The 25472-nt window shown below is 54.0% G+C and overlaps 2 protein-coding genes across 11 annotated transcripts in view; both read left to right on the forward strand.

Annotated features, from left to right (window-relative positions):
- The first annotated feature begins 4742 nt into the window (after positions 1 to 4742).
- FLYWCH2 (FLYWCH family member 2) lies at positions 4743 to 14955 on the forward strand. Of its 2 annotated transcripts, none has more exons than XM_053213885.1 (3): positions 4743 to 4878; positions 11634 to 12071; positions 13727 to 14955. In XM_053213885.1, the coding sequence occupies exons 2-3, from the start codon at positions 11741 to 11743 to the stop codon at positions 13828 to 13830; spliced, it is 435 nt and encodes a 144-aa protein (XP_053069860.1). In that variant the 5' UTR covers positions 4743 to 4878; positions 11634 to 11740; the 3' UTR covers positions 13831 to 14955. The 2 variants fall into 2 exon arrangements, with proteins under 2 accessions (XP_053069860.1, XP_026899289.1); XM_027043488.2 differs by lacking the exon at positions 4743 to 4878 and adding an exon at positions 5614 to 5753.
- Positions 5631 to 25472, forward strand: part of FLYWCH1 (FLYWCH-type zinc finger 1) — a 41259-nt gene continuing 21417 nt past the window's right edge. For 2 of the 9 annotated variants that reach the window (XM_027043482.2, XM_053213881.1), the window contains exons 1-2: positions 21119 to 21393; positions 23118 to 23234. In XM_027043482.2, the coding sequence (XP_026899283.2) occupies positions 23201 to 23234 (34 nt within the window). In that variant the 5' untranslated portion in view covers positions 21119 to 21393; positions 23118 to 23200. The other 7 variants (XR_008294776.1, XM_053213883.1, XM_027043483.2 and 4 more) reach the window with 6 other exon arrangements.

Raw genomic sequence — 25472 nt, forward strand, 5'->3', positions numbered from 1 at the left:
TGTGTCTCCCTCTCTCTCTGCCCCTCCCCCGTTCATGCTCTGTCTCTCTCTGTCCCAAAAATAAATAAACGTTGAAAAAAAAAATTTTTTTTAAATAAAAAAAAAAAGAAATCAGCAGAAACCAAGCAGTGCCTGGCGCCTTCCCTGTCTCCCCTCATGACTTGGTCCACCCACCCCATCACCTGATCCACCCACCCCATCCCCACCGAGCTACAATGGCATCGTGTCCTTCCGTCCCAGAACACAGGCTCCAGAAAGGGCAGAGATCTGTGTCTGTTTGGTTCCCTCTTCTTTCCTCGGTGCCCGGCCCAAGCAGGCGCTCCATAAATACAGTGAATGAGTAAATCAATGAATGAAGGAGGTTGGAGTAGTTACCTATTGCTACATAACAAATTACCACAAAATTAGAGGCGTAGCACAAGATAAATTTATTATCTTGCAATTCCGTGGCCCAGGTGGGCAGGAGGCATGGGGAACGGTTTTCTGTTCGGGTGGAAGGTTTGGGAAATAGACTGTAGTGAGGGCTGAACAGCATCGTGAACGTGAGCAGTGCCCCTGAAACATACACTGAAATACTGCTGAAATGCTCCAAAGGATTCTCCTTAATTGTGTGTGTGTAGGTCTTAGCAGTTTAACAGACAGATGAAATCATCATCTGGTAAACGTTTCACATAGAAGAGAAATTTACAAAGCAAACTGTAAAGTAAAAGCCGTCTTTCTCTCCTGTTGGCCCCAATTATATTCCTCACTGCCGGTGGCTTGGACCTTGTTCCTCCAACGTTTACAGACTATGGACAATCCAATGTGGGCGTATTAGTCCCCTGGAGTCGCTGTCACGAAGGATCACAAACTGTGCGACTTAACAACATTTTATTCTCTCACAGTTCTAGAATTCAAAGTCCCTCCGCGGGCTCTAGGGGAGGCTCCCATCTGGCCTGGCCGCTTCCACACGCTGGAGGCTCCTGGCACGCGTTGGCTGGCGGGTGCATCGGGCCAGTCTCTGCCTGCATTGTCGCACAGCCCCACTGTGTGTCTGTGTCCCCATCTCCCTTTCTGGCCCCCCCCAAGGCCCTGCGCTGTCAGTGCAGAGCCCACCTCGGGGCTCGAACTCACAAACCACGAGATCACGACCTGAGCCGAAATCAAGAGTCAGACGCTTAAGCGACTGAATCACCCAGGCGCGCCCTCAGCCCAGTTTTCCCTAATGTTACAGACTAACATAGTCAATATAATTAACCATTGGAATGAACATTGATATAATCTCTTTAACTAAACTTCCAAACTCCCAGCTCTCAAACTTACTAAAACGTCACCAGATTTCCCACTGATGTCCTTCTCTGGTCCAGGATCTAGTGCACATTACCAAGGTATTTATTTGTGCTGTCTCCTCGGCCTCTGCTAACCAGTGACAACCAACTAGATTATGTTTACAAGCATTGTCATTTCTTTTTTTTTTTTCTATTGTCGTTGAGAGAGAAAAACAGAGTGTGTGCAGCAAGGGACAGAGAGGGGCAGAGAGAGGGGGGCAGAGAGAGAGGGCAGAAAGAGAGAGAGAGAGACACAGAATCAGAAGCAGGCTTCAGGATCTGAGTGGTCACCACAGAGCCCAAGGCTGGGTTCGAACCTGTGAACCGTGAAATCATGACCTAACCCAAAGTCGGATGCTTAGCTCACTGAGCCACCCAGGTGCTCCTCAAGCGTTGTAATTTAAGTCATCTGTGTATTAAATCTTACGACCCAGGGGAGCCTGGGGGGCTCAGTCGCTTAAGCATCCGACTTCAGCTCAGGTCATGATCTCATGTTTTGTGAGTTTGAGCCCTGTATCGGGCTCTGTGCTGACAGCTCAGAGCCTGGAGCCTGCTTCGGATTCTGTGTCTTCCTCTCTCTCTGTCCTCTCCCGCTCACTCTATGTCTCTCTCTCTCAAAATAAATAAAGGACAACGTTAAAAAAATATATATGAACCAGGAAATTGAATGATGTGTGGCCTTGTCTGCCAGCTTGCACATCAACAATAGCTTGGCTTCAATTCCAAGCTACTACTAAAAAAAAAAAAAAAAAAAAAAGGATCCAAGCTATATTTAAGCCAACATTGAAACTGAATACTTTGGGAATGAGAACCATCTCGTGGGAATATGTGTGCCTGAGCTCAAGGCACATTTGTAATTTGATTTTCTACAGCCGCTGGGGTGCACATACCTTCCTGCCTATGTAAAGACAGTGACTTTTTCAGCACTTGTAACAGCCGATCGAAAATTGTACATACAGTGGAGCCAGTACCCCTGAGTTCAATGAGTTCAATGAGGATCATACAAAATATACCAGTGACCTGTTTAAACTGATTTTAGTGTGAAATAGGTAATGAAAATATGCACAAAATGCATGTCTAAAGTCAAGGAACAAAAAATATTTAGGGACACCTGAGTGGCTCAGTCGGTTAAGCATCTGACTTTGGCTCAGGTCATGATCTCACAGTTGGTGGGTTCGAGCCCTGCATCAGGCTCTGTGCTGACAGCTCAGAGCCTGGAGCCTGCTTCGGATTCTGTGTCTCTTCACTCTCTGCCTCCCTGCCCCCTCACACTCTGCCTCTCTCAAAAATAAACATTAAAAAAAATTTTTTTAAAGATATTCCCTATGTTATACTTTTCATCTTCGCGGCTTGTAACTGGGAGTTTGTACCTCTTAATCTCCTTTATTTCATCCATTTCCCCATCCACCTCCCCAGTACAAACCATGTTTGAGGGAGCAATTTTATTTTACTTTATTTTTTTTTTACTGTTTATTTTTGAGAGAGAGAGAGACAGAGAGAGAGAGTGTGAGAGGGGGAGGGGAGAGAGAGAGGGAGAGGGAGACACATAATCAGAAACCTGTTGCAGGCTCTGAGCTGTTAGCACACAATCAGATGCCGGGCTCGAACTCACTAAATGTGAGATCATGACCTGAGCGGAAGTTGGAGGCTTAACCGACTGAGCCCCGCCAGGCACCTGCAGAGGGAGTAATTTTAATAAAGCTGCCACTTTCTTGATTGTTCATTTCTTCTTTTAGTTTACTTTTTATTTGAGAGAGGGAGGGGCGAGGGGTAGAGCGTGGGAGAGAGAGAGAGAGAGAGAGACAGAGACAGAGAGAGAATCTTAAGCAGGCTCCACACTCAGCAGGAGCCAGACTCAGGCTCCATCCCACCAGGACCCTGGGCTCATGACCTCAGCAAAATCAACAGTTGGATGCTTAACCGACTGAACCACGCACAGGCTTTCATTTCATGTTAAATTGACATTTAAATCACATGCCATAAAATGCACCATTTTTTAATTTTGGGATGTTTATTCTTGAGAGAGAGAGAGCGTGCAAGCAGGGACGGGCGGAGCCAGAGGGGGGACAGAGGATTCAAAACCGGCGCCCTGCTGCCAGCAGAGGGCCCCACGCCTCGCTGGAACTCACCAACCCAGAGATCATGACCTGAGCTGAAGTCGGAAGCTTAACCAACTGAACCACCAGGGGCCCCCAAATGCACCATTTTAGAGTGGACAATTCTGGGCGCTTTAGTATATTTACAAGGTCGTGCAACCATCACCACTCCTTAATTCCAGAACATTTGCATCACACCAGAAAGATACTCCACACCCATTAAAAGTCCACATCTCCTTTCAAGCCTCCCCTAACCCCTCCTGGCACCCACTAATCTCCTTTCTGTCTGGATGGGTTTGCCTATTGTGGACATTTCCTGCGAATGGAACCATACAATGTTTGTCCTTTTGTGTCTGGCAGCTTCTGGGGCCGAATGATGCTGCATCGTGGGCATAGAGAACACTGGCCTATCCGCTCATCCCCTGATGAACACTTGCGTCACTTCACATTCGTTTCACTGTTACAAATAATTCAAAAAAGCCTTGTGGCTAAACCCGTGTCACCTCAGGGTAGGCCAAGGAGTGACAGTGCGATGAAACAACGACAACTAACTCAGACGCCTAAAGAGAAACCGGGGTAGGATGAAGACCAAACGAAACAGGCCCGCGCCCTCGCGCACGCGACTCAGTGACCCGGGTCTGAGGCGGCCGGCGGCCGGGAGGGGGCGCGCGCGGCTCGGCGGCTCGGGTCCCGGCGCCTCCCCCGCGTGGGGGACACAGCACCCGCTCTCACCCGCCTTCTGCAGGGGTGGGCGCCGGCGATCCCGCGGGGAGGGTTCCCCTGGAGGCACCTGCAGCGCCCCCCATCCCGTTGCATTTCCCCATTACAAGCACCGCCCGGAACCGCCCACGCAACTCCTTGTTCGTACCCCCCGCTTCTCGCCGGGTCCCCCAGACACCCGAGCACGGGTCTCTGTGGATTCGGGTCCCGGAGACGTCCGGGGTGGAGAACAGGGAGGGGAGCGCGCGGAGAGGGGCAGGGAGGCGGAGGACGGGCGGGTCCCACGCGACCTGCACCTGCACCTGCCGGGAGCCGGGAGTGGGGGAGGGGACCACTTCCAGCAGCAGCTTTAGAGCGACGGGAGGGAGGCGCAGGGGAGCGGGTGTCAGCGCCGCGTGGGGTTTTCTAGAGAGGAGCAGCGTCTTCCCTCTGCCAAGGCTGAGGCCGCGCGGCCGGAAGACGGGGCTGCGACCCGGCGAAGGAGAGCGGGCGGACGGAGGGGTCTCCGCGGGGCTGGGGAGGGTCGCGGTGAGCCGAGGGCCCGGGGCGCCGTGCGGGAGTGGAGGCGGGGGCGTCCCGCGCCTGGGCCACGTGAGGGGCCTGGGGCCGCTCCGGGCGTCACTCGCCAAGTGTCTCGGAAAGCAGCGCCCCGGCCCGCAGCTCCCCGCTGTGATCCGGGACCCCACCGCACAGGGTGGTCGGAGAAGGACAAGCGTCCAGGGGCTGTGGGCTGGGTCGGGCGGCTGGACCGAAAGGTAAGGGGGGGACCAGCGGGCGAAGCAGTGACGGAGGGGCGAGGGAGGAGGGGCGGGAGAGGCCGGGAGGAGGAGCTGGTGGGCGAGGGAGGAGGAGTCGGTGAGCGAGGGAGGGGCGGGTGCGGGGGGGAGGGATTGAGGGGCGAGGGAGGAGGGGCCGGCGGGCGAGGGAAGGGCGGGTGCGGGAGGGGGCGACGGAGGGACGGAGGGGCGAGGGAGGAGGGGTCCGTGGGTCAGGGAGAGCGGCCTGTGCAGGAGGGAGGGGTCAAGCGGAGAGGGAGGAGGGGCCGGTGGGCGGGGGAGGAGGGGCCGGCGGTGAGGATGCTGCCTCGTCGAGGAAGCAGGGTTGAGCTGAGCCAGTGGTTTCAGTGAGCATAGAGAACAGCCTCGGGTCGCTCAGGCAAGTGTCAGGCGCGAACGAGGCCTTTAATCGAAAGCTCTGGTTTCTTCCGCCGCTAGCGGGCTTCAAACCCCGGGGGATGTCCTGGGGTCTCAGTTAAACCCACACTCCGGTGCTGGGAGAGCCCCGCCCAGAGCTTGATTCTAGGCCTTAGGACCGCCGGCGCTCCGCCCCCGGGCGCTGTCGCCCAATCCCGGGCTGGTCCCGTCCCCTTCGCTAGTCGTAGCCCCGCCCCGCCCCCGCGCCGATTGGTCAGGCCTCCAGTTCGGCTCCGCGAGGCAAAGACCCGGAGCAGTGAATTTCGCCCAAGGATTGCCCCCGCCCGGCCCTGCTGCGCATGCTCGTTCCGTGACCCCAGCTTGAGGTGACGGTCCGAACCGAGGCGGGGGCCCCAAGCAGGAGGCTGCAGGACCTGCCGCGGCTCCTTCGTCGGAGAGGGAGGTCTCCGCTGCCGCCGCCGCCCGACCGGTGCCCGGTGAGGACGGGCCCCAGTGGGCTGGGGAGGGTCCCGGGTCCCACGCGTGGCCGGGCCCCTCCCGGGGGTCCCCAGGGCTGCTGCTGCTGGGAGCGGGGGTCCCCTGGTTCTGCGTCCCGGTGCTCAGGCCGCCTCCTGTCCTTCACCCCACACTCGCCTCTTTTTTCCTGGTCCTCCTTCCCCCTCAACCCACCCGACCCCGGAATGAGCCCTGACACCCCAAGTCAAGGATCCTCACGTTGGTCTGCTTTTCCTTGACCACACCCAGTACTGCCCCCCCCCTCCCCGCAGCCATCCTCAGCCTTGTCCCACTCTGTTGGAGTTGTGACATATTGAGGGGGGGTAGACACCCCGCGGGCTCAGAGATGGGGTGGTTGCAATAATGGGAGGGGAGGGGAGGAGGGGCTATTTGGGTGCAGCAGAGACAGGTCTGACGACAAATTACAGTGTGTAAGGAGAAGTAAAAGTAAGATTCCGAGCCATGGCGATTAGGGGGAGGAGGCGTCATTGCCTGAAATTGCCACCATGGGGAAGCCCTTCCCTGTGTATCCACAGAAGCAGTCCTCGGTCTAGTCTTTTTGGATCGTTGCTGTCTTGGAAATCTCCCTGTCAGGATGTGTACTTGCACACCCATGTGGGCCCTTCATGCTACCAGCACCTAATCGCAGTCCCCCATGAGCCCCAGGGTGCAAGCGGTCAGTATCACCTGGACTTTTGAAAACAGCTTAGCCTTGCCTACCTGCTCTTTAGAACCTCTGCTAAATTTGCCACTATTCCCAGCGCACACGTGAAAGCAGCCCGGAGCGGGAAGGCATTTGTCCGAGGTTGATGGTATTTTTTTCCCACACGCGTGGAGGTAATTCTATTGAGCCCTGGTTGAGCCCCCATCAGTCGCTGGGCAGTGTTCGTATGGTGCCTTTCAGAACCTCGGGAACAAGGGATTGGACCTTGTATTAGTTACCTATTGCTGTCGCAACAAATTACAACAGATCTAGTGGCTTTTTTGTTAATTTTTTTAATGTTTATTTATTTTTGAGACAGAGAGAGACAGAGCATGAACGGGGGAGGGTCAGAGAGAGAGGGAGACACAGAATCTGAAGCAGGCTCCAGGCTCTGAGCTGTCAGCACAGAGCCCGACGCGGGGCTTGAACTCACGGACCGTGAGATCATGACCTGAGCCGAAGTCAGACGCCCAACCGACTGAGCCACCCAGGCGCCCCCAGATCTAGTGGCTTTAAACAACACAGCTTTGTAACAGTCTTACTGTTTGGAGGTCAGAAGTCTGACATGGGTTCTGGGTCTCCTCCGTGCAGACCAATGTCATGACAGCGGGTTAGGATGAGCGAGTGACTGGAGGTCAATGACAATATCAAACCACCAGATTTCAGAGTTAGAGGGAGGGTGTAAAGTGAGTGAACTATTAAGTCCTTTGCTCTTTTTTAACTCATTTCTGCTTCACTTTTAACAATTCTGTTGCTTCAATGAACTTTCATGGAGTGAAATTTAACTTTCAAAAAATATGTGTTAGGCTTAAAATAGCTGCCTCTCTAGTCTTCCCTCCACATCGAGGAAAGAAATTGCTAGAAGGTTAAGGATGACTCCAGAAAAGAGGCTGATCCAGCCGGCAGGACATGACCACCCCTGTTCATGGAGACACCGAACACCAGTTCAACCTATGAACTAGAAATTACAGACTTCTGAAGTGAAAGGCCCATGGCACCGTCCATGTCTCTCCAAGTGTCAAAGACAAATGGGGTACTGGTAAAAAGTGTAGATTCTCGGGCCCCCCTCCAGCCCCTTTGAGTGGGGGTTGGGACCCAGAACTGTGGGTTTGTCACAAGAACCCCAGGCGCTTCTTAGGTATAGTGAAACTGGGGCACTACTGGTTGTAGACTTAATTTCCCTTTTTCCTAATATATAACATTTTTAGGAGATCGTTCATATACGATGCAGTTCACTCGCTCACAGTGTACAATTCAGTGGCTTTTAGTGTATTCAGAAAGTTGTTTAACCATGGCCACAGTCCATTTTAGAACATTTCCATCACCCCAGAGACCATCCCCACCAGCAAACAACGCCTCCTCATTCTCTCACTGTCCTCCTTCCCACCCCTAGCCCACCACACATCTGTGTCCGTGGATGGATTTTTCTACTCTATAGATTTTCCAGTCGCTAGGTCATTTTATTTTATTTAATTTTTTAATTTAAATTCATTTAAAATTTTTTATTTAGGCTCCCCACATGGAGCCCAATGCAGGGCTTGAACTCATGACCTTGAGATCAAGACCTGAGCTGGGGGGCACCTGGGTGGCTCAGTCGGTTGAGCGACCGACTTTGACTCAGGTCATGATCTCACAGTTGGTGACATTGAGCCCCGCACTGGGCTCTCTGCTGGCAGTGTGGAACCTGCTTCAGATTCTCTGTTTCCCTCTCTCGCTGCCCCTACCCTGCTCACAGCCTGTCTCTCTAAAAAATAAATAAACATTGGGGCGCCTGGGTGGCTCAGTCGGTTGAGCGTCCGACTTCGGCTCAGGTCATGATCTCGCGGTCCGTGGGTTCGTGCCCCGCGTCCAGCTCTGTGCTGACAGCTCAGAGCCTGGAGCCTGTTTCAGATTCTGTGTCTCCCTCTTTCTCTGACCCTCCCCTGTTCATGCTCTCTGTCTCAGAAATAAATAAATGTTAAAAAAAATTAAATAAATAAACAAAAAAAAACAAAAAACAAAAACAAAAAAACAGAAGACCTGCGCTGAGATCAAGAGTCAGATGCTTGGGGCTCCTGGATGGCTCAGTCTGTTAAGCATCCCACTCTTTTTGTTTTGTTTTGTTTTTACATTTTTAAAAATTCATTTTTGATAGAGACAGAGCACAAGTGGGGTAGGGGCAGGTAGCTGTCAGCACAGAGCCTGACACGGGGCTCAAACCCATGGACCGTGAGATCATGACCTGAGCTGAAGTCAGAGGCTTAACCGACTGAGCCACCCAGGCGCTCCTGTAACACGTTTTTTTTTTTTTTTAATGTTTATTTATTTTTGAGACAGAGAGAGACAGAGCATGAATGGAGGAGGGGCAGAGAGAGAGGGAGACACAGAATTGGAAGCAGGCTCCAGGCTCTGAGCCATCAGCCCAGAGCCTGATGCGGGGCTCGAACTCACGAACCGTGAGATCGTGACCTGAGCTGAAGTCGGACGCTCAACCGACTGAGCCACCCAGGCGCCCCTGTAACACGTTTTTTAAATTGACAAATAACATTCATTGTACGCAGATGACATGTTTTATTTCTCCATTCATCTATTGATGGGTGTTTGAGTTGTTTCCACTTCTTGATGACTATGAATAACACTGCTGTGAACGTTCAGTACGAGTTTTTATGCGGACATTTGTCTCCACTTCCCTCAGGCACGTACTTCGCGTGGAGTTGCCGGGTCACGTGGGAACTCTGTGCTTAACCTTTGGAGGAGGTGCCAGAATGCCCACATGGCTCTGCTGGTGGCGTCCCCGCCAGCGGTGGAGGGGGCTCCCAGTTTCTCCCCCTGCTCACCCACACGTGTCATGATCTGCTTTTTGTGTGTGTGCCTTCTATTTTTTCCATCCTAGTGGTGGAAAGGAGTATCCCGTGGTGGATTCGTTCCGTGTTTTCCTCCTGACCAGTGACGCCAAGCATCTCATAGGCTTACTCGCCATTTGCCTCTCTTCTTTGGAGAAAGGCTTATTCAGAGCCTTTGCCCATCTTTAAATTGGGTTATTTGCCTTTTTGCTACTGAGTTGTAAGAGTTCTTTGTAAATTCTGGATACAATTCCTTCAGCAGAGATGTGATTTGCAACAATTCTTTCCCCCTCTCTGGGTGGTCGTCCAACTTCCTTGATGGCGTCCTGTAAGGCACGAAAGTTTTACATTTTGATGAAGTCCATTTTATCTGTTTGTTCTATTTTTTTTAAGTTAATTTGTTTATTTTGAGAGAGAGAGAGCAAGGGAGGGACAGAGAGAGGGAGAGAGAGAATCCCATGCAGACAGCACAGAGCCTGACGCGGGGCTCAATCCCATGAACTGTGAGATCATGACCTGAGAAATCAAGAAATCAAGAAGTCAGATGCTCAACGTACTGAGCCACCCAGGTGCCCCTTCTATCTTTTTTTTTTTTTTTAAGAGTATTTTAGGGTTAATTTTTGTATACGCTGTGAGGAAGGGGTCCACCCCTGTGGGGTTTCATCCGCACACCAGGGGGAGCCGGGGAACCACAGAGGTGGGCTGGCTCCAGAGGGACGCGCCCTGAAACCAATCAGTGTGTGGGGACAGGAGCGCCTGTGGCGGGGCTTCCCCCCCCCCCCCCGCGACCTTTCTCTGCCAGAGCTGCCCTCCCAGGGGAGGCGTTGGTGGTGTCCTTTCTGAAGCCCGTCCCCACGTTCCTCCAGGACTGCAGTGTCACCCTGCGGGACAGCACGGGCAGGGCAGGGGCGGGACTGTACTGGAGGAGCGGAGGCCTGCGCGTCCCAGGGCTGAACCGGGGGCAGGAGGGAGAAGCAGACACTGATCCCAGGGGTACCTGCGGTCAGGTGACCCGTTACCAGGCAGATTGCCCTGAGGGACCGGGATGGAACTTGTAGGGAGCAAGGCACCCCAACCCCTCTTTGGCATCACACCTCTGACTCCTCTCATGGATGGGGTCTTGGGACACTTTGGAATACTGGCCCTGGTGCCGTCGCGTCATATGTATTGGGAGGGGTCCCAGGAAACAGAACTGCAACCCTGGTGGGATAAACGGGGCGGGGCAGGGGCGTGGGCAGGGAGGTGTCTGTGATCCTTGCCATCGCCTGGGTCCTGAGATGGGGAGGTGAGATGTCTGCTAAGGATGCGGTCTTCTTTCTGTGCTAACACTGTAAACGGAGAAAGACCCCGCCATCTACCCACGCGGTCACCCCGGCAGGCAAAACGGCCACTGCACCTGAGCTGATGCACCGGGGCCCTGTTTCCAGGCCAGCCCTGCCCTGCCGTCGGCCCCTGTGATACGGCTTTTCTGCTTCTCCAGCCGGAGTCTGGGGAGCCCTCAGTGACTGTGGATTCCGCAGACGCCTCTGCAGCCCTGTCCCCTCCCCCAGCTGAGGCAGCACCACCACTGGCTCAGGCTCAAGGTCGCTGCCCTCCTGGGGCCCTGGCATCTCCTGAGCGCCGGTTGGTCCAGGGCCTCCCGCCCGGGATGGGGGACGGATCCAGTTGGGAGTCCAGAGAGCCCTGGCCCCCGTCTCCCTGGGACACGGTGTCGGGATGAGGGCCACTGGGCATTCTGAGAGGGTCTGTGACCCGAGCCCATGTCCCAAGTGCTGGCCTCCGATGCTTGGTGCTCAGGAAGGCCGGGATGTTACCCTGGCTGAGGCATACCAGGTACTGTGTGGGGACGGGCTCCAGATCTGCCTCGACCAGACTCCCGGCTCTGCACGTCATGGCCGTGTTGGCCGTCCTGGAATGCCTCAGTGTCCTCATCTGTAAATCGGGTCAATAAGAATGATCGACTTTCATAACACGGGGCCAAGTGAAATGGGGACACCCGTGAAACCACATCACAGCCTGCTCAGCACCCACGGGCCTCTGTTCGTACGAGCTCACGGTACTCTGTGCCTCAGGGGTCCCGACAGGCCCCGAGAGCCCTGCATTTGGCACATTTTTCAGGTGGGAAAGTGGAGTTTGGGTAGGTGAGGTGACAGACCCAAGGCTGCCCAAGAGAGGGAGAGGCCCAGGTTCTCCAGCTCCGTGCGGGCCCCTCCCCAGCTTTTCAGCCCCGGGGGTCTCGAGGCAGCCCCGTCTGCCTCGACCTCCACCCCAGATCCATTTTCCTGAGCCCCCGGCCCAGGGGTGCCTCCACTGATGGATTTTGCCTCCTTCCTTAGGACGGAGCCCCTGGACTGCCAGGTTGCTTACCCGGGAGGAGGAGGAAGAGGAGAAATCCGTCTGCTGGGGCCTGAGCGTGGCCTGGGGGACCGACCATCGTCCCAGGATGCCCCTGCCCGAGCCCAGCGAGCAGGAGGGTGAGAGTGTGAAGGCTGGCCAGGAGCCGTCCCCCGAGTCCTCTGAGCCAGGGACCGATGTCGTCCCCGCAGCCCCCAGGAAGCCCAGGAAGTTCTCCAAACTGGTCCTGCTGACAGCCTCTAAGGACAGTGCCAAGGTGGCAGGGGCCAAGCGCAAAGGAGTCCACTGCATCATGTCCCTGGGGGTGCCGGGCCCCGCCACCCTCGCTAAAGCCCTCCTCAAGATCCATCCTGAGGCTCAGAGGGCCATTGAGGCGCCCCCCCAGGAGCCTGAGCAGAAACGCAGCAAGCTGGACACAGGTGAGGCCCTGGTCCCGAGCTCAGAGTGAGCAAGACCTCCCCGGGGCCGGAAGTCCCGTGACCACCTGGGAGCCTGGGGGACGGCTGGGCGTGGCCGGCTCTGGAGAGCGTGCACGTTTCTGTGCATGTGTGTGTGTCCTGTCCACGTCTCTGTGTGAATCTTGCATGTATGTGGACGTCCATGCACGTTGTGCTTGTCTAAGGTTCTGCGTATGTGTGGATTTGCCTGGGAGGGTAAATTTGTGTGTCCCTCCGGGTATATTTGTGTGCGTCTTTGTGTGTCTGTGTCCTGGGCCTATTTCTGTCCATATCTGCTCTTAGGTGTTTGTGTCTGGGGGCTGGGGGCACACGTTTCTGTGCCAGAGTCTATTTGAGGCCCCGGGCAGAACCCCCACCACCCACCCAGCTTAGTACAGGTGACCCTGGAACGTGGGTGCCTTCTCTGAGCGTGGAATCCTGAGAGACGCTCAAGGGAAGGGTTGCCCAGTGGCTGGGGAAGAGATGAGCCGGGGCCAATTGGAGGGTGGTCTGCTGTGTCCGGAGAAGACGGGGACGAGCCACGGTGGCTGGCCTCCACTTGCTGCCTATGAACAGGTGCCACCCCTGCCCCGGAGCGCGCCCAGATCTTTGGCCTGTCAGCCAGTCCTGGGAAGGGGAGGAGGCTCCTGGTTAGCTGGGCAGTGCAGGGAACCCCACTCACTGATGGAAATTTAGGAATGAGTGGCCCGAATGCGTAGGGGAGGGACCCCACTGCTTCCCCTGGAGCTGAGATGCCAGTGTACCTGTGACAGGGGCATCCCCCGCAACAGGCCTGGAGTTTCAGGGGACCCAAGGGACACCTCAGCTCGCATTGCCTGCTGGACGGGGGCTGAACTCAGGAGTTAGGGGACCCCACCCCCCGGAGCTTGGAGGCCCCTCTGTGGCGTGTCCAGCTCACCCTTGCGTGTTTCCACCAGCCAGTCCCGTCCCAAGGACTCCCCCCATGTCTATCTGCTCTCCAGAGGGGGGAGAGTGCCATCCCCATGACCTGTGAAGAGGCAGGGCTTAGGGAGCTAAATCTTGAGGCCACCAGCTGGTCACTGAAGAGGATGGGCAGGGAGAATCTGGCTCAGAGCCTGTCACTGAGCTGGGTGGTCCCTTACACCTATATGAGACCCCTGCCCACTCCTCAGATCTGCCTGGGCTCTGGGACCTTGTGGCCCCCACCCCACACAGCCCCTTGGTGACAGTTAGAACAAAGCCACCCTTCCTCAGATGGAGGGCTGGAGAGCAGAGCAAGGGCTATGTCTCAGGCTCCCCTAGTCAGGCACTCTTGGGCAGTGAACAACCCCCTCAACCTGCCACCCTGTGTTTTCTACACCTGGGCCACAGACTTCTCCATCTCTTAGCCCATCCCAGGCTGGGCGGTGGGGACAGTAGTGGGTTCCTGGAGCTCAGCCCTGATTTGGCCTGAAGTTCCCCGGAAATGACTCTAACAGCCTTTGTGGCCCTGGGCTGGTGGCCTTGGGGAGCATGTCTCTGGAATCAGCAATGATTTCTGTAAGTCAGCCAGTGGCACCTCCAGAACATCCCCTGGCTGGGCTGAGAGATTCAGGCTCCGGGTTGTCCCCTCCCTTTTCCTGTGACACCAGCCTGACTCACTCTATCTCTTCTAGATGGAAAAGAAGCTGGAAGGTTGGCAGGGCAACCTGCCCCCAGCACGGAGGTGGTCGGGGAGGAGTCCACCGCAGACGCCATCGTGCCCGGCACGGTCCTGTAACCCTGACAAGCGCGGGTGCGCCCTTACTGGGTCAGTGAACTTGGCTGTGACCTCTGCCTGGGACCCAGTTGCCAACTGATTTTCATTCTCAAACACCATGTAATTTTTTTCAAATCAAGCATACATTACTTTTGTAAGCAGAAAGAAACCCAAAAACAATAAAAGAAGCTATAAGCCAGGTCCCATTATGGACAGGTTTTAAAACCTTCCATGATTTCGGGTCCTTTGAGACCCAACTGGGACCCCACCAGCCCTCCTCTGGTCCTTCCCCAGGGGCTGCCTGGCCTGGGCAGTCTCCCAGACCCCCTGGCCCCTCAGCCTGGGGACAATGACTAGGTGGGGTCTTTGAGCATTCTCCTTCCTGCTGCTCTTGGCCTGAAAGGGAGCAGTGGGACCCCCTGCTCTGAGCCCCAGGGAAGCCCATCCAGCCCTTTCCTGACCGTCCCTCCAGGACTTGTTCCCAGAAGGCCTCAGCCTGCTCCTCCTGGACCATCAGGAGGCTAGCCTCTTCCAGGGAGCCACACGGACTGACAGCTTTCCTCCACCCCGCATGGGGGACCTGTGTTCGTGGCTACCCAGGGTTCTGCTGAGGAAGGGGTGGGCCTGCGGGATGGGGGGGGGTGGACCCCGACAGAAGTGTATGACGGCCCCATTGTCCTTCTGGGTGTTTCGGAGCTCAGATTCCCGGGGACCTCAGCCCCTCCCCCGGCACCTTGGGTGCCACACCCCCCGGAGGAGGAAGTGAAGGAACGCACGGGTACCCCCCTGCAAGCGGAAGTCAGGGTTCCCCGGAGGCCCCCCCCCCACAGGAGAGGCTTCAGCCTCGCGTTGCTTCCCCACACGTGGTCCTCATTTTTTTGAAAACTGCCATTGGGCAAAGGACACAGATCATTTCTAAAGAGTTGAGTCTAGAGGCCTTATGTTTTTAAACCTCATTTTCCCAAACGTAACCTGGGTCTGCCGACCCCTCCGAGGAAAAGTGAGTTACTCCGCGAGTCCCCTTGTGCAGCTCCATTTCGCTCCCCTCCTTTTACAGCTGGTTGTTTGTAACATTCATGTTCTGGAAGCGTCGTTTTTAAAGTTCCTTTGTCTTGGCTCTGTGTCTAAATAGATCTCCGTTCCTCACCACGGTTTTTCTTTTCTGAGGTTACGCGTCACCCCCTGGGTGTGTGAGGTCACAAGGACACCAGAGGTGTTGGGGGGGGGGGGTAGCACCTGGGAAGCAGGGCGGGCAGGGGGCGTGAGGAGAGGGGGCAGGCAAGGTGTGGCTTGGTCTGCTCCGCGCTGTACCCGCCCGGACGATGGAGAGGACGGACCCGGCCGTGCACCGGGCAGGGTTGCCGGTAGGCGTCCACTCCCCCGGCGCTGGTGTGTCCCCGTCAGCCCTCCTGCCGCTGCCTTGGATGCCGCGGGCGGGGCCAGGTGCTAAGGGGTCCCCTGCGAGGGGGGCCTGGTGGACTCCTGAGTGCGCCTCCCCCTTGTGGCCCGTCGTGCTGGGTGCCGGTCATCTGTGTGCAGGGTAGTTGGTCCCACGGGCGGGAAGCCACCGCCCAGCCCAGCCGGGAGCCCACATACCCGGTCCAGCCCTGTCAAGGTCGTCTTCGCGTATTTACTTTGAAACCTTTCAAATTCGCACAGGAGCAGCATGGGCAACACCAGCTTCACCCTCTCCCCACCCTGTTCCTGCCCCCTGACCTTCTCCCCTTGCTTCTCCCTTCTGCCACTTTCTTGACCCTTCACTTCTTGAGGACCTTAATGTCCGGCCCTGGGATCTAGCGGTGAACGGGTCACAGTCTGGGCCTCCCTGCCCTGAGTTTGACGGGAAACTCAGAACTCCCTGGCAATGAGTCCGTGAAAACTGGGGCTGAGGCCGGACCAGGAGTAGGCCCGGTGCTCCTCGGATATGAGGGGGGGAGGGGGGAGATATGACTGGGGGGGTATATGATATGACAGGGGCGCGAGCCCACACTGCTCAGGGAGGGAACCCTGAGGAAGCCCCATGGAGGGAGCCAGTGGGCCAGGACGGAGCAGGGCAAGAAGGCCAGCAAGGTGGGAATGGTGGGCAGTGGCTCAGGATCTGGGGACCCGAAGGCCACAGGGAGGATTCCAGGCTCCTCATCGGGAGCCGGGGGCAGGGGAAGGATTTATGCAGAGGAGGGACACGGCCAGCAGGCCAGCATCGTCGTACAAAGCCCATGGGCACCATGAGGGGAACGGGCTGGAAGTGTCCAAACTGCACTGTCCCAGCGCTCTCCACCACCACCTGGGGGAGAGGAGACACAGGGGAAATGGGGAGTGCGGGCAGGAGGCTGAGACTGGCTCAGTGACAGGCTGTCCCACCTGGGAAGGACAGCGCCACCTACCAGGAGGAGAATCCTTGCGTTGCTGTGAAAAGAGTCCTTCCCTCGAGTGTTAGACCGGGAAATCCTCAGAGGTAACACACCGATACCAACTCTCCGTCTCTGCGCTCCGGACGGGTGGGCATTAATTATAATGAGGATCAAGACTGAAGAATATGACTATACACTTCCTTAAAAAAATAAGTGGGGGGGGGGGGCGCCAAGCGGGGAAAAAAAAGATAATTCATGGTGATTAAATACATACTGATTATGAGGAAATATTACAAATATCTTCAGTAATTCCACCATCTAGAGAGATGTCTAATATTTTTTGTATTCAGAAAATTGGGATGATGCAGTTCACATTTTTTCTTGATATATTGCAAACTCTCCCACACCGGCTTACCGGCTACAGCATACCACCGCAAGCGACGGGACGTCCTTTATCCCACCGGGCCGGTGCCGCCCAGTCGCGTCCAGCCTGTCGACAATCCTTAAGTAGCCCCGGGTTTTCCCGGGACGAAGCTCTAAAAGGGAGATTGCTGCTCCCGGGGAGGACCGACAACTATCGTCCTCCCCACGGCCTGTTTGGGCCCCCGCTCAGAGGCGTCCGTGCCGACCGACACCGGGGCTGTCACCGAGAAAATGATAATAATAATAGCGACAGCAGCAGCGACACGGTCCGCTTCTCCCCTGTGAGCGCAGCCTCTGCGCGCTCGCGCGGGCGGAGGGCAGGTTCCAGCCCGCCCACACCCGGGGCTGAGGCGGCTGGCGGCCGGGAGGGGGCGCGCGCGGCTCGGCGGCTCGGGTCCCGGCGCCTCCCCCGCGTGGGGACACAGCACCCGCTCTCACCCGCCTTCTGCAGGGGTGGGCGCCGGCGATCCCGCGGGGAGGGTTCCCCTGGAGGCACCTGCAGCGCCCCCCATCCCGTTGCATTTCCCCATTACAAGCACCGCCCGGAACCGCCCACGCAACTCCTTGTTCGTACCCCCCGCTTCTCGCCGGGTCCCCCAGACACCCGAGCACGGGTCTCTGTGGATTCGGGTCCCGGAGACGTCCGGGGTGGAGAACAGGGAGGGGAGCGCGCGGAGAGGGGCAGGGAGGCGGAGGACGGGCGGGTCCCACGCGACCTGCACCTGCACCTGCCGGGAGCCGGGAGTGGGGGAGGGGACCACTTCCAGCAGCAGCTTTAGAGCGACGGGAGGGAGGCGCAGGGGAGCGGGTGTCAGCGCCGCGTGGGGTTTTCTAGAGAGGAGCAGCGTCTTCCCTCTGCCAAGGCTGAGGCCGCGCGGCCGGAAGACGGGGCTGCGACCCGGCGAAGGAGAGCGGGCGGACGGAGGGGTCTCCGCGGGGCTGGGGAGGGTCGCGGTGAGCCGAGGGCCCGGGGCGCCGTGCGGGAGTGGAGGCGGGGGCGTCCCCGCGCCTGGGCCACGTGAGGGGCCTGGGGCCGCTCCGGGCGTCACTCGCCAAGTGTCTCGGAAAGCAGCGCCCCGGCCCGCAGCTCCCCGCTGTGATCCGGGACCCCACCGCACAGGGTGGTCGGAGAAGGACAAGCGTCCAGGGGCTGTGGGCTGGGTCGGGCGGCTGGACCGAAAGGTAAGGGGGGGACCAGCGGGCGAAGCAGTGACGGAGGGGCGAGGGAGGAGGGGCGGGAGAGGCCGGGAGGAGGAGCTGGTGGGCGAGGGAGGAGGAGTCGGTGAGCGAGGGAGGGGCGGGTGCGGGGGGGAGGGATTGAGGGGCGAGGGAGGAGGGGCCGGCGGGCGAGGGAAGGGCGGGTGCGGGAGGGGGCGACGGAGGGACGGAGGGGCGAGGGAGGAGGGGTCCGTGGGTCAGGGAGAGCGGCCTGTGCAGGAGGGAGGGGTCAAGCGGAGAGGGAGGAGGGGCCGGTGGGCGGGGGAGGAGGAGTCAGTGAGCGAGGGAGGGGCGGGTGCGGGGGGGAGGGATCGAGGGGCGAGGGAGGAGGGGCCGGCGGGCGGGGGAGGAGGAGTCAGTGAGCGAGGGAGGGGCGGGTGCGGGGGGGAGGGATCGAGGGGCGAGGGAGGCCAGAATGAATGCCAAAGGGTTAATGAATTTTTCTGTCATTGTATGTTGGCATAATTTCACACCTACAGGAAAGCGGCAAGGGTGCAAAAGCATTCCTATATGCTCTTCACCCAGATTTCCCAAAAGTTAGGAATGAAACCAGCCACACACAGCGGCAGTATTGATAACAGCGAAATTTAGAAATTCAGTGTCCACCAAGAAAATAACTAAATTGTGTAGCTAATCATATGTAAAATAAGCCTACAATATAGGCGGTGTTTGCACTACAGAGTTAAGTGGAAAGGCAGCGACATGAAAATAATTGCTATGGAGTGTTTTCTCACGGATGCAAAATTTAAAACATTCATTTTCAAAAGAGTGGAAGGAAAGATAACAACTGAAAACTCAAGGGACCCAGAACCGCCAAACTCATCCTGAAAAAGAACAAAGCTGGAGAACTCACAGTCTCGGGTTTCAAGACTTACTACGAAAGAACAACAAGACAATATGGTACTGGTGTAAACAGAGCCATAAACCAGTGAAGTAAAATTGAGAGTCCAGAAATAAACCCTCAAATTTATGGTCAACTAATTTTCACCAAGAGTGCCAAAATAACTAAGTGGGGGGAACAATAGTCTTTTTTTCCACAAATGGTACCGGGGCAGGGGAAGGGGGAGGGGGGAGGGCTGGGTGGCTTCGTCTGTTGGGCATCTGATTCTTGGTTTCAGCTCGGGTCATGATTTCTGGGCCACGGGTTTGAGCCCTGCATTGCGGGCTCTGCGCTGACAGTGTGGAGCCTGCTTGGGATTCTCTCCCTCTCCCTCTGCCCCACTCCCACTTTCTCTCTCTCTAAAATTAAAAGAAAAAAGAGCCTTTAATGCTTCAAAGCACATCATCTCTCAACTGTGGGCAGTCAAGTGAGGACAACCTACAAAACAGGACAAAGTTTTTGCAAATCACATATCTGAATGGGACCTGTATACCTAGACTATATAAAGAATTCTTAGGCTCAATAATGAAATGACAACCCAACTTTAAATTGGCAAAGATCTGATAGACATTTCTCCAAAGAAGCTATGCAAATGACAAGCATGTGAGAAAAGGCTCCACATCGTCCATCATCAGGAACATGCAAATCAAAACCACGAGATACATTTCATTTCTACTAGCATGGCTCTGCTCAGAAAGACAGATCGATAACAAGCATTGCCGAGGATAGACAGAAATTGAAATCCTCATCCACTGCTGGTGGGAATGTGAAATGGGGCAGCCACTGTGGAAAACGGTCTGGCAATTCCTCAAATGGTTAAACAAAGAGTTACCACATGACCCAGCCATTCCATTCCTAGGTGGACACCCCAAAGAACTGAAGGCGTATGTCCACACAGAAACTTGTACATAAATGCTCATGGCGGCGGTAGGCATAGGAGCCCAGAAGTGGAAACTACCCAAATGGCCATCAACGGATTAATGGATAAAAACAGAAATAACCCCCCAACACGGATGAATGGATATACAAATTGTAATCTGCGTACGCGGCACAATATTATTTGCCCATGAAAAAAAGCAAAACGCTTCCACAAGCTGCAATGAGGATGAACTTTGAAAACACTATACTAACTGAAAGAAGCCAGACCAAAAAACGCCACATATCGGATGATTCCATTTATATGAATGTCTAAAATAGGCAAACTACAGACAGAAAGCAGATGAATAGTTACCGACGTGCAGGGGCAGGGGAGCGGGGCAGAGAATGGGGGATTTCACAGCGATTGCTACAGGTTTCTTTCTGGAGTAAATGTTCTAAAATTGATTGTGGTGATGTGTGCACATCTTTGTGAATATACTAAAAACCACTGGAATTGTACACTTTAAATGGGTGAACTGCATTGTATGAGAATCATATCTCAATAAAGCCATTATCAAAAATGAAACAATAGTAAACCATTTATGTGTTAACTTTTTTTATGAGAAATGACTGTATTTAACCAAACAAAGAAATACAGTGAGAGGAGTGGAATTGTATTTGCAGTTTTGCAAATCTCTTTAAAATAAGCCTAAGGTAAGACTAGAGATTCTCACATGTGCGTTGGCAATCAACCTGTTACATCAGTCACGTCGCCTTCTTTGCAATATTCCACAGGGACCTCCAGGAACGCCCAGACTACACTTTGAGAACCATTTCTCTACTGTAAAATTTGTATTTCCCCGTTTGTAATTAATAACTACCTTTGGGGTTATGTAAATACTCTTTCCTGGTTAAACTTTCACTCTCCAGTTTTAGCGGCCATTGAGGATTTTTGCTCAAATCGGATACTAATTAGGATGGTTGCCAAATGCTGATTTTCTGCATCATCCCTTCTGCATTTTTTACTTGGCCTTCTACTCTAAGAATGAGCTTTTCCTTCTCCCCATTTACTTATCTACATCAGTATCGACTCGTGGATTCTTATTTTATTCAAAGTCATAATCCGTTATTATCATTATTTACTACTGTGGTTTGAATCTCAAACTGCCCCAGCTTTGGCGTGGGGTCTTGGAAGTTTTCAATGAGGTGCGTAAGAAATGTCCTTCTGCTGGCTAGAGAAAGTGACAGGTCTAATACAATATTTAAACAAATGCTCCCGCTTAGCGAGCACGGAGTCAAACCGTGGTGGAGGCCCCGGGGGTCTCAATAAAGCCCTCCAACTCACTCACGTGTTCGAGAGCCCCCGCGCAGAATCTCTAGTGCAAGCAGCGGGTCCGACCGACGCTCCGCCCCCGGGCGCCGCCGCCCAATCCTAGGATTGCCCCGCCCCTTTCGCCAAACCTCGCCCTGTATCCCGGCGCCGATTGGTCAGGCCGCCAGCTCGGCGCGGCTCACGGAAGAGCCGGAGAAGCGGAATTTGTCCACGGAATGGGGCCGTCCCGGCCAGGGGCCCTGCGGCGCATGCGCGCTGGGAGCCCGTTTGGGCGTTCCAAGAGGTCGGCTCTCCTGCGGGGAGGCGCGCGCTCCTGGCCAGCGGCGCGGCGCGCCGGCACGAGGCTCGCTCCCGAGAGGGCAGGTGGGGGCGGGGAGCGGGCGCTCGGGTTGTGGTGGCCGGAGGGGCCTGGGCCGCGAGGTCGACGCCTATGGTTCCGGCGGTCGAGGCCAAAGGACCCACCGCGGCTTGGTCGCCGGAGAGGGAGGGGTGCGCTGCCGCCGCCGCCCGGCCGGTGCCCGGTGAGCACGGGCCCCAGCGGGCCGGGAGGGTCGCGGGTCCCACGGCGTGGCCGCGCCCCCAGCCAGGCCTCCCCGGGTGTCCCTCGGCTTCTGATACTGGGAGGGGGTGGTCACCCGGCTCTGCGTCCTGGCGCTCAGGCCGCCTCCTTGTCCTTCACCCGAGACTCGCCTCTTTTCTCCAGGCTCCTCCTTTCCCCCAACCCACCCGGCCCGGGGACTGTGCCCTGAAACCCCCAGTCACCCCACGTTCGCCCGCCCCCCACCCCCGGCGGTGTCCGCCCCACCGGTGCTGACCCGTGCTGGCACCCCAGCCCTGTCTTTTCTGTGGTGTTCTGTAGGTCCCCGTGACCTTGCACTTTTTGCTATTAACACCCCAGCTTCCCCTCTGCTTATGTAGATTACCTGTGGTGACTTTCAAACTTTTTTTTGACTCACCCTACACTAAGAAATCTGTTTTACATGCGAAACTTGTGCTGTAGATGTAGATTACTGAAAGATAAGTTTAAAGGGAGAAAGTCCCCCAACCTCTCCCGATTCATCCGGATCTACTCTACCTTTGTTCTAATTCTATTCTGTTCTTCCCATTCCAAAAGGCTATTGTTAACCCATTAAATTGATTTTAGGACCTACTGGTTCTGACCAGTTTTAAACCCTTGCTGTAAGCCATCAGTCTTTGGTTTCCTTTACTTCTTCCCTTTGGGGGATGCTGACTGAGTTCCAATAATCAGATAATCACGAGTAACCTTCAATCCTAAAGAAAGGGTATGTTTTTAATATTTTGACATTTCTGCTTCTCAGGGCCAAAATCACTTCAAGGACTTGACTTGAATTATCTAGTTGGATGCCATCAGGCTTATCTTGTTCTTCCAAAAGCTCTGTGGGACTTGGGGAAGAGATAGTGTTTATCTGGATTGTGGGGTGTTTATACGGAGAGGGAGACGATTTTTTACTGGACAGAGAAATAATTAAAGTTCACCTTTAGGAAGATTAACTGGTTGGTACTGCGTAGGGAGAATGGGACTGGCTGGATGCCGGATGAGAGGGCTGTTAAGGAGTGGGTGGGGATCAAAGCCGTGCAGTGTTGTTCAGTGGGAGGGCGATAGAAGGTGTCATGACCAGGTATACATGACATGTGAGGATACATCAGTTCTGATAGGGAAGGAGTAAAAATAGCTAAGATTCTGGGGTGCCTGGCTCAGTCGGTGGAGCGTGTGACTCTTGACCTCCAGGTTGTGAGTTCCAGCCCCACATTGGGCATAGAGATTACTTAAATAAACAAACGAACAAACAAAAAGCTAAGATTCTGGTCTGGTGACTGAAGGACTTGGGCTGAGAGGACCAGGAGCTAGAATCTTTCTTTCCATGCCCTCTGCGTCTCTAAGGTGGTCTGAAGCAGTGGCTCCCCTAGGCCATTCAGCAATCTTAATCGCTAGGGGCGGGGCCACTGGTACCCTCATCGCCTTCTGGAAGGGACACCTGTATGCACACACAGAGACCATGCATATTTCATAGGAAGGTCTCGAGTCAGTCAATGAACACCTCTAACCCTCATGGTTCCCTAGCGTATGTGGGAGGGGAGCGGCAGTTGGAGTCACCCAGAAGCTTTTTCAAACATCAGGGCCCCGGAGCCTGACAAAGAACTCTTTGTTCTCGTGAGATGACTTTACGGTTTATAGAAGAATTTCACATGCAGTGTCTGATTTGCCACTTTTCCTGTTTCACAGGGAAAATCAGCCCAGAGAATTGATGGGATTTGCCCCAGGTCTCCCACCCGGCAAGCCAGCCCTAAGGACCCGGGTACTGGCGCATGGGGACGGTGGCTCTCCCTCTCGTGTGTAAAGGTAATTCTGTTGATCCACTGTCAGCTGCCGGGTGAGGGTCAGCCTTTCGGGACCTTACCGCTTAGGGCTTGCCTCAGAGGCACGTCGCAGCCTGTAACACCGTGTGTCTCTTGGGTGCTAGGTTTACACTGACCCCCAGTGCACAGCAATATCAAAGCAGGCAGCTTGAGTATTGCATTCGAATTGCCCTGTACCTTGCTTCTGGTGGGTGGCGGGGAGAGGAAATAAGAGAGCGATGAATCGTAAACCATGAAGCTTTCCAACTTTCCATTTACATCTGCCCGATTTAAAAATACTCCAGTCATTCAATAAACCTTCAGCAAGTAAAAATTGAATATAACAACATGAACACGTTAGGGGCTCAATATTTACCTCAAAGCAATAGCCATCCTGAGTTAAAAAATATATTTAAATCCACCCGGAATAAATATACACATGTATAATAAAAGTTTCCTAAAATAACACCCAGTTATACTGCATGCAGTGCAGATTGATATTTCACATGTAATTTTAAAAACTGACCGGAACAAACAAAAATAATAATAAAATAAATAAATAATAATAAATTAATTAAAAACTGACCGGAACCAGAGGTTAAAGGACCAATGACCTGAGCAATTAGAAAGCAGAGTCTTGGGGATGCCTGGGTGGCTCAGTCAGTTGAGTGTCCGTCTTCAGCTCAGGTCATGATCTCACAGCTTGTGGGTTCGAGTCCTGCATCGGGCTGTCTGCTAACAGCTCAAAGCCTGGAACCTGCTTTGGATTCTGTGTCTCCCTCTGTTTCTGCCCCTCCCCTGCTCACACTCTCTCTCTTTCTCAAAAATAAATATTAAAAAAAAATTTTTAGCAGTCTTAAACCAAAACAAAGGCAATAAAGCTGTTTGACACAGATGTGAAGTGAACACATATGGAAACTTATACTTAACTCATTAACCAACAAACCAGAAAGACCTAACAACCAGTGTGCAAGAGATTCCAAAGAAGATTCTAGAAGCCGCATCGTCTTCCACTGAAGCACAAAGCTTCTTTGCAGTCTCATAACCTCGATGAAAGATACTTCTAATCTTAAAATAAGGCCGGTCTCCTTAGATTTGGCCTGATTGTTCGCGCAGGTACAGTGTGTTGATTCACCATAAAGGCCTTCTTGAGTTTGCTTTGTTGGCAGCCTTCATAAGGAATCTCAGATGGGATTTGTAAAAATCTGGTATTTGCTATCTCATGGTATAAAAGCTATGCTCAAGAAGCTGTCTCCACCAGATTTCATCCATACTGCTTGTAAGTTTGAGCAAAGTCTTGTCTGTATTCTTGAGGTCCCCCAAATCCCCTAAGGCATCTGACACTTGTTAAATTGTTGAAGGATCATTTCAGGAAAGATAAAATCATGACTCTCCCACTGCTATAAAATAAACAAATATTAGTGATTTTATTTAATGCATTAATGAAGGAACATGCACAACGTGACGGATTAAATGAGATAATGTATATAAAATGCTTAATAAGGAGCCCGGCACAAAAACGAAATAAAACAACAAAACAAAAAAACCTTCAAATCCTTCTTAGGTTGGCCACCTGTTTCTCAAGGGCATGTATTCAAGTGTTTCTCAAAAGCAGGAGTCCGTGGTCCACCAGTGCTGGAGCCTCATGGGATACTAGTTAAAAATCCAGATTCTAGAATCACTTTCCAGACCCTCCGTCAGCATTTTGGATGGAAATCCAAGCATTCGCATTTTAATCAGGTGCCCTGGGGAATTCTTACGAAGACCAGAATTACACATACAAATAATTGTAATAAAACTTGCGTGAAGGGGCACCTGACTGGCTCAGTCGGAAAAGCATGCAACTCTTGATCTCAAGGTTGTGAGTTCAAGCCCCACGTTGGGTGTAGAGATTACTTAAGAATAAATACTAAAAAAAAAAAAAAAAAAAAAAATGCATGAAAACTATACTTAGCCTTATTATATCAATGGACTCTTTCTTTTGTATTTCATTTTTTATGCGTTGATCTTAAGGAGGGTTTCTCATCCTTGGTTCTGTTGGCATTTTAGACCAGATGCCTTTTATTTTTAATTTTTTTTTTTGCTTTATTTATTTTTGAGAGAGAGACAGAGTGTGAGCAGGCGAGGGGCAGAGAGGAAGGGAGACACAGAATCTGAAGCAGGCTCCAGGCTCCGAGCTGTCAGCACAGAGCCAGATGCAGGACTCGAACCCATGAAGCACGAGATCATGACCTGAGCCGAA

This window comes from Acinonyx jubatus, chromosome E3 (genome assembly GCF_027475565.1).
Source record: "Acinonyx jubatus isolate Ajub_Pintada_27869175 chromosome E3, VMU_Ajub_asm_v1.0, whole genome shotgun sequence".
Lineage (NCBI taxonomy): Eukaryota > Metazoa > Chordata > Mammalia > Carnivora > Felidae > Acinonyx > Acinonyx jubatus.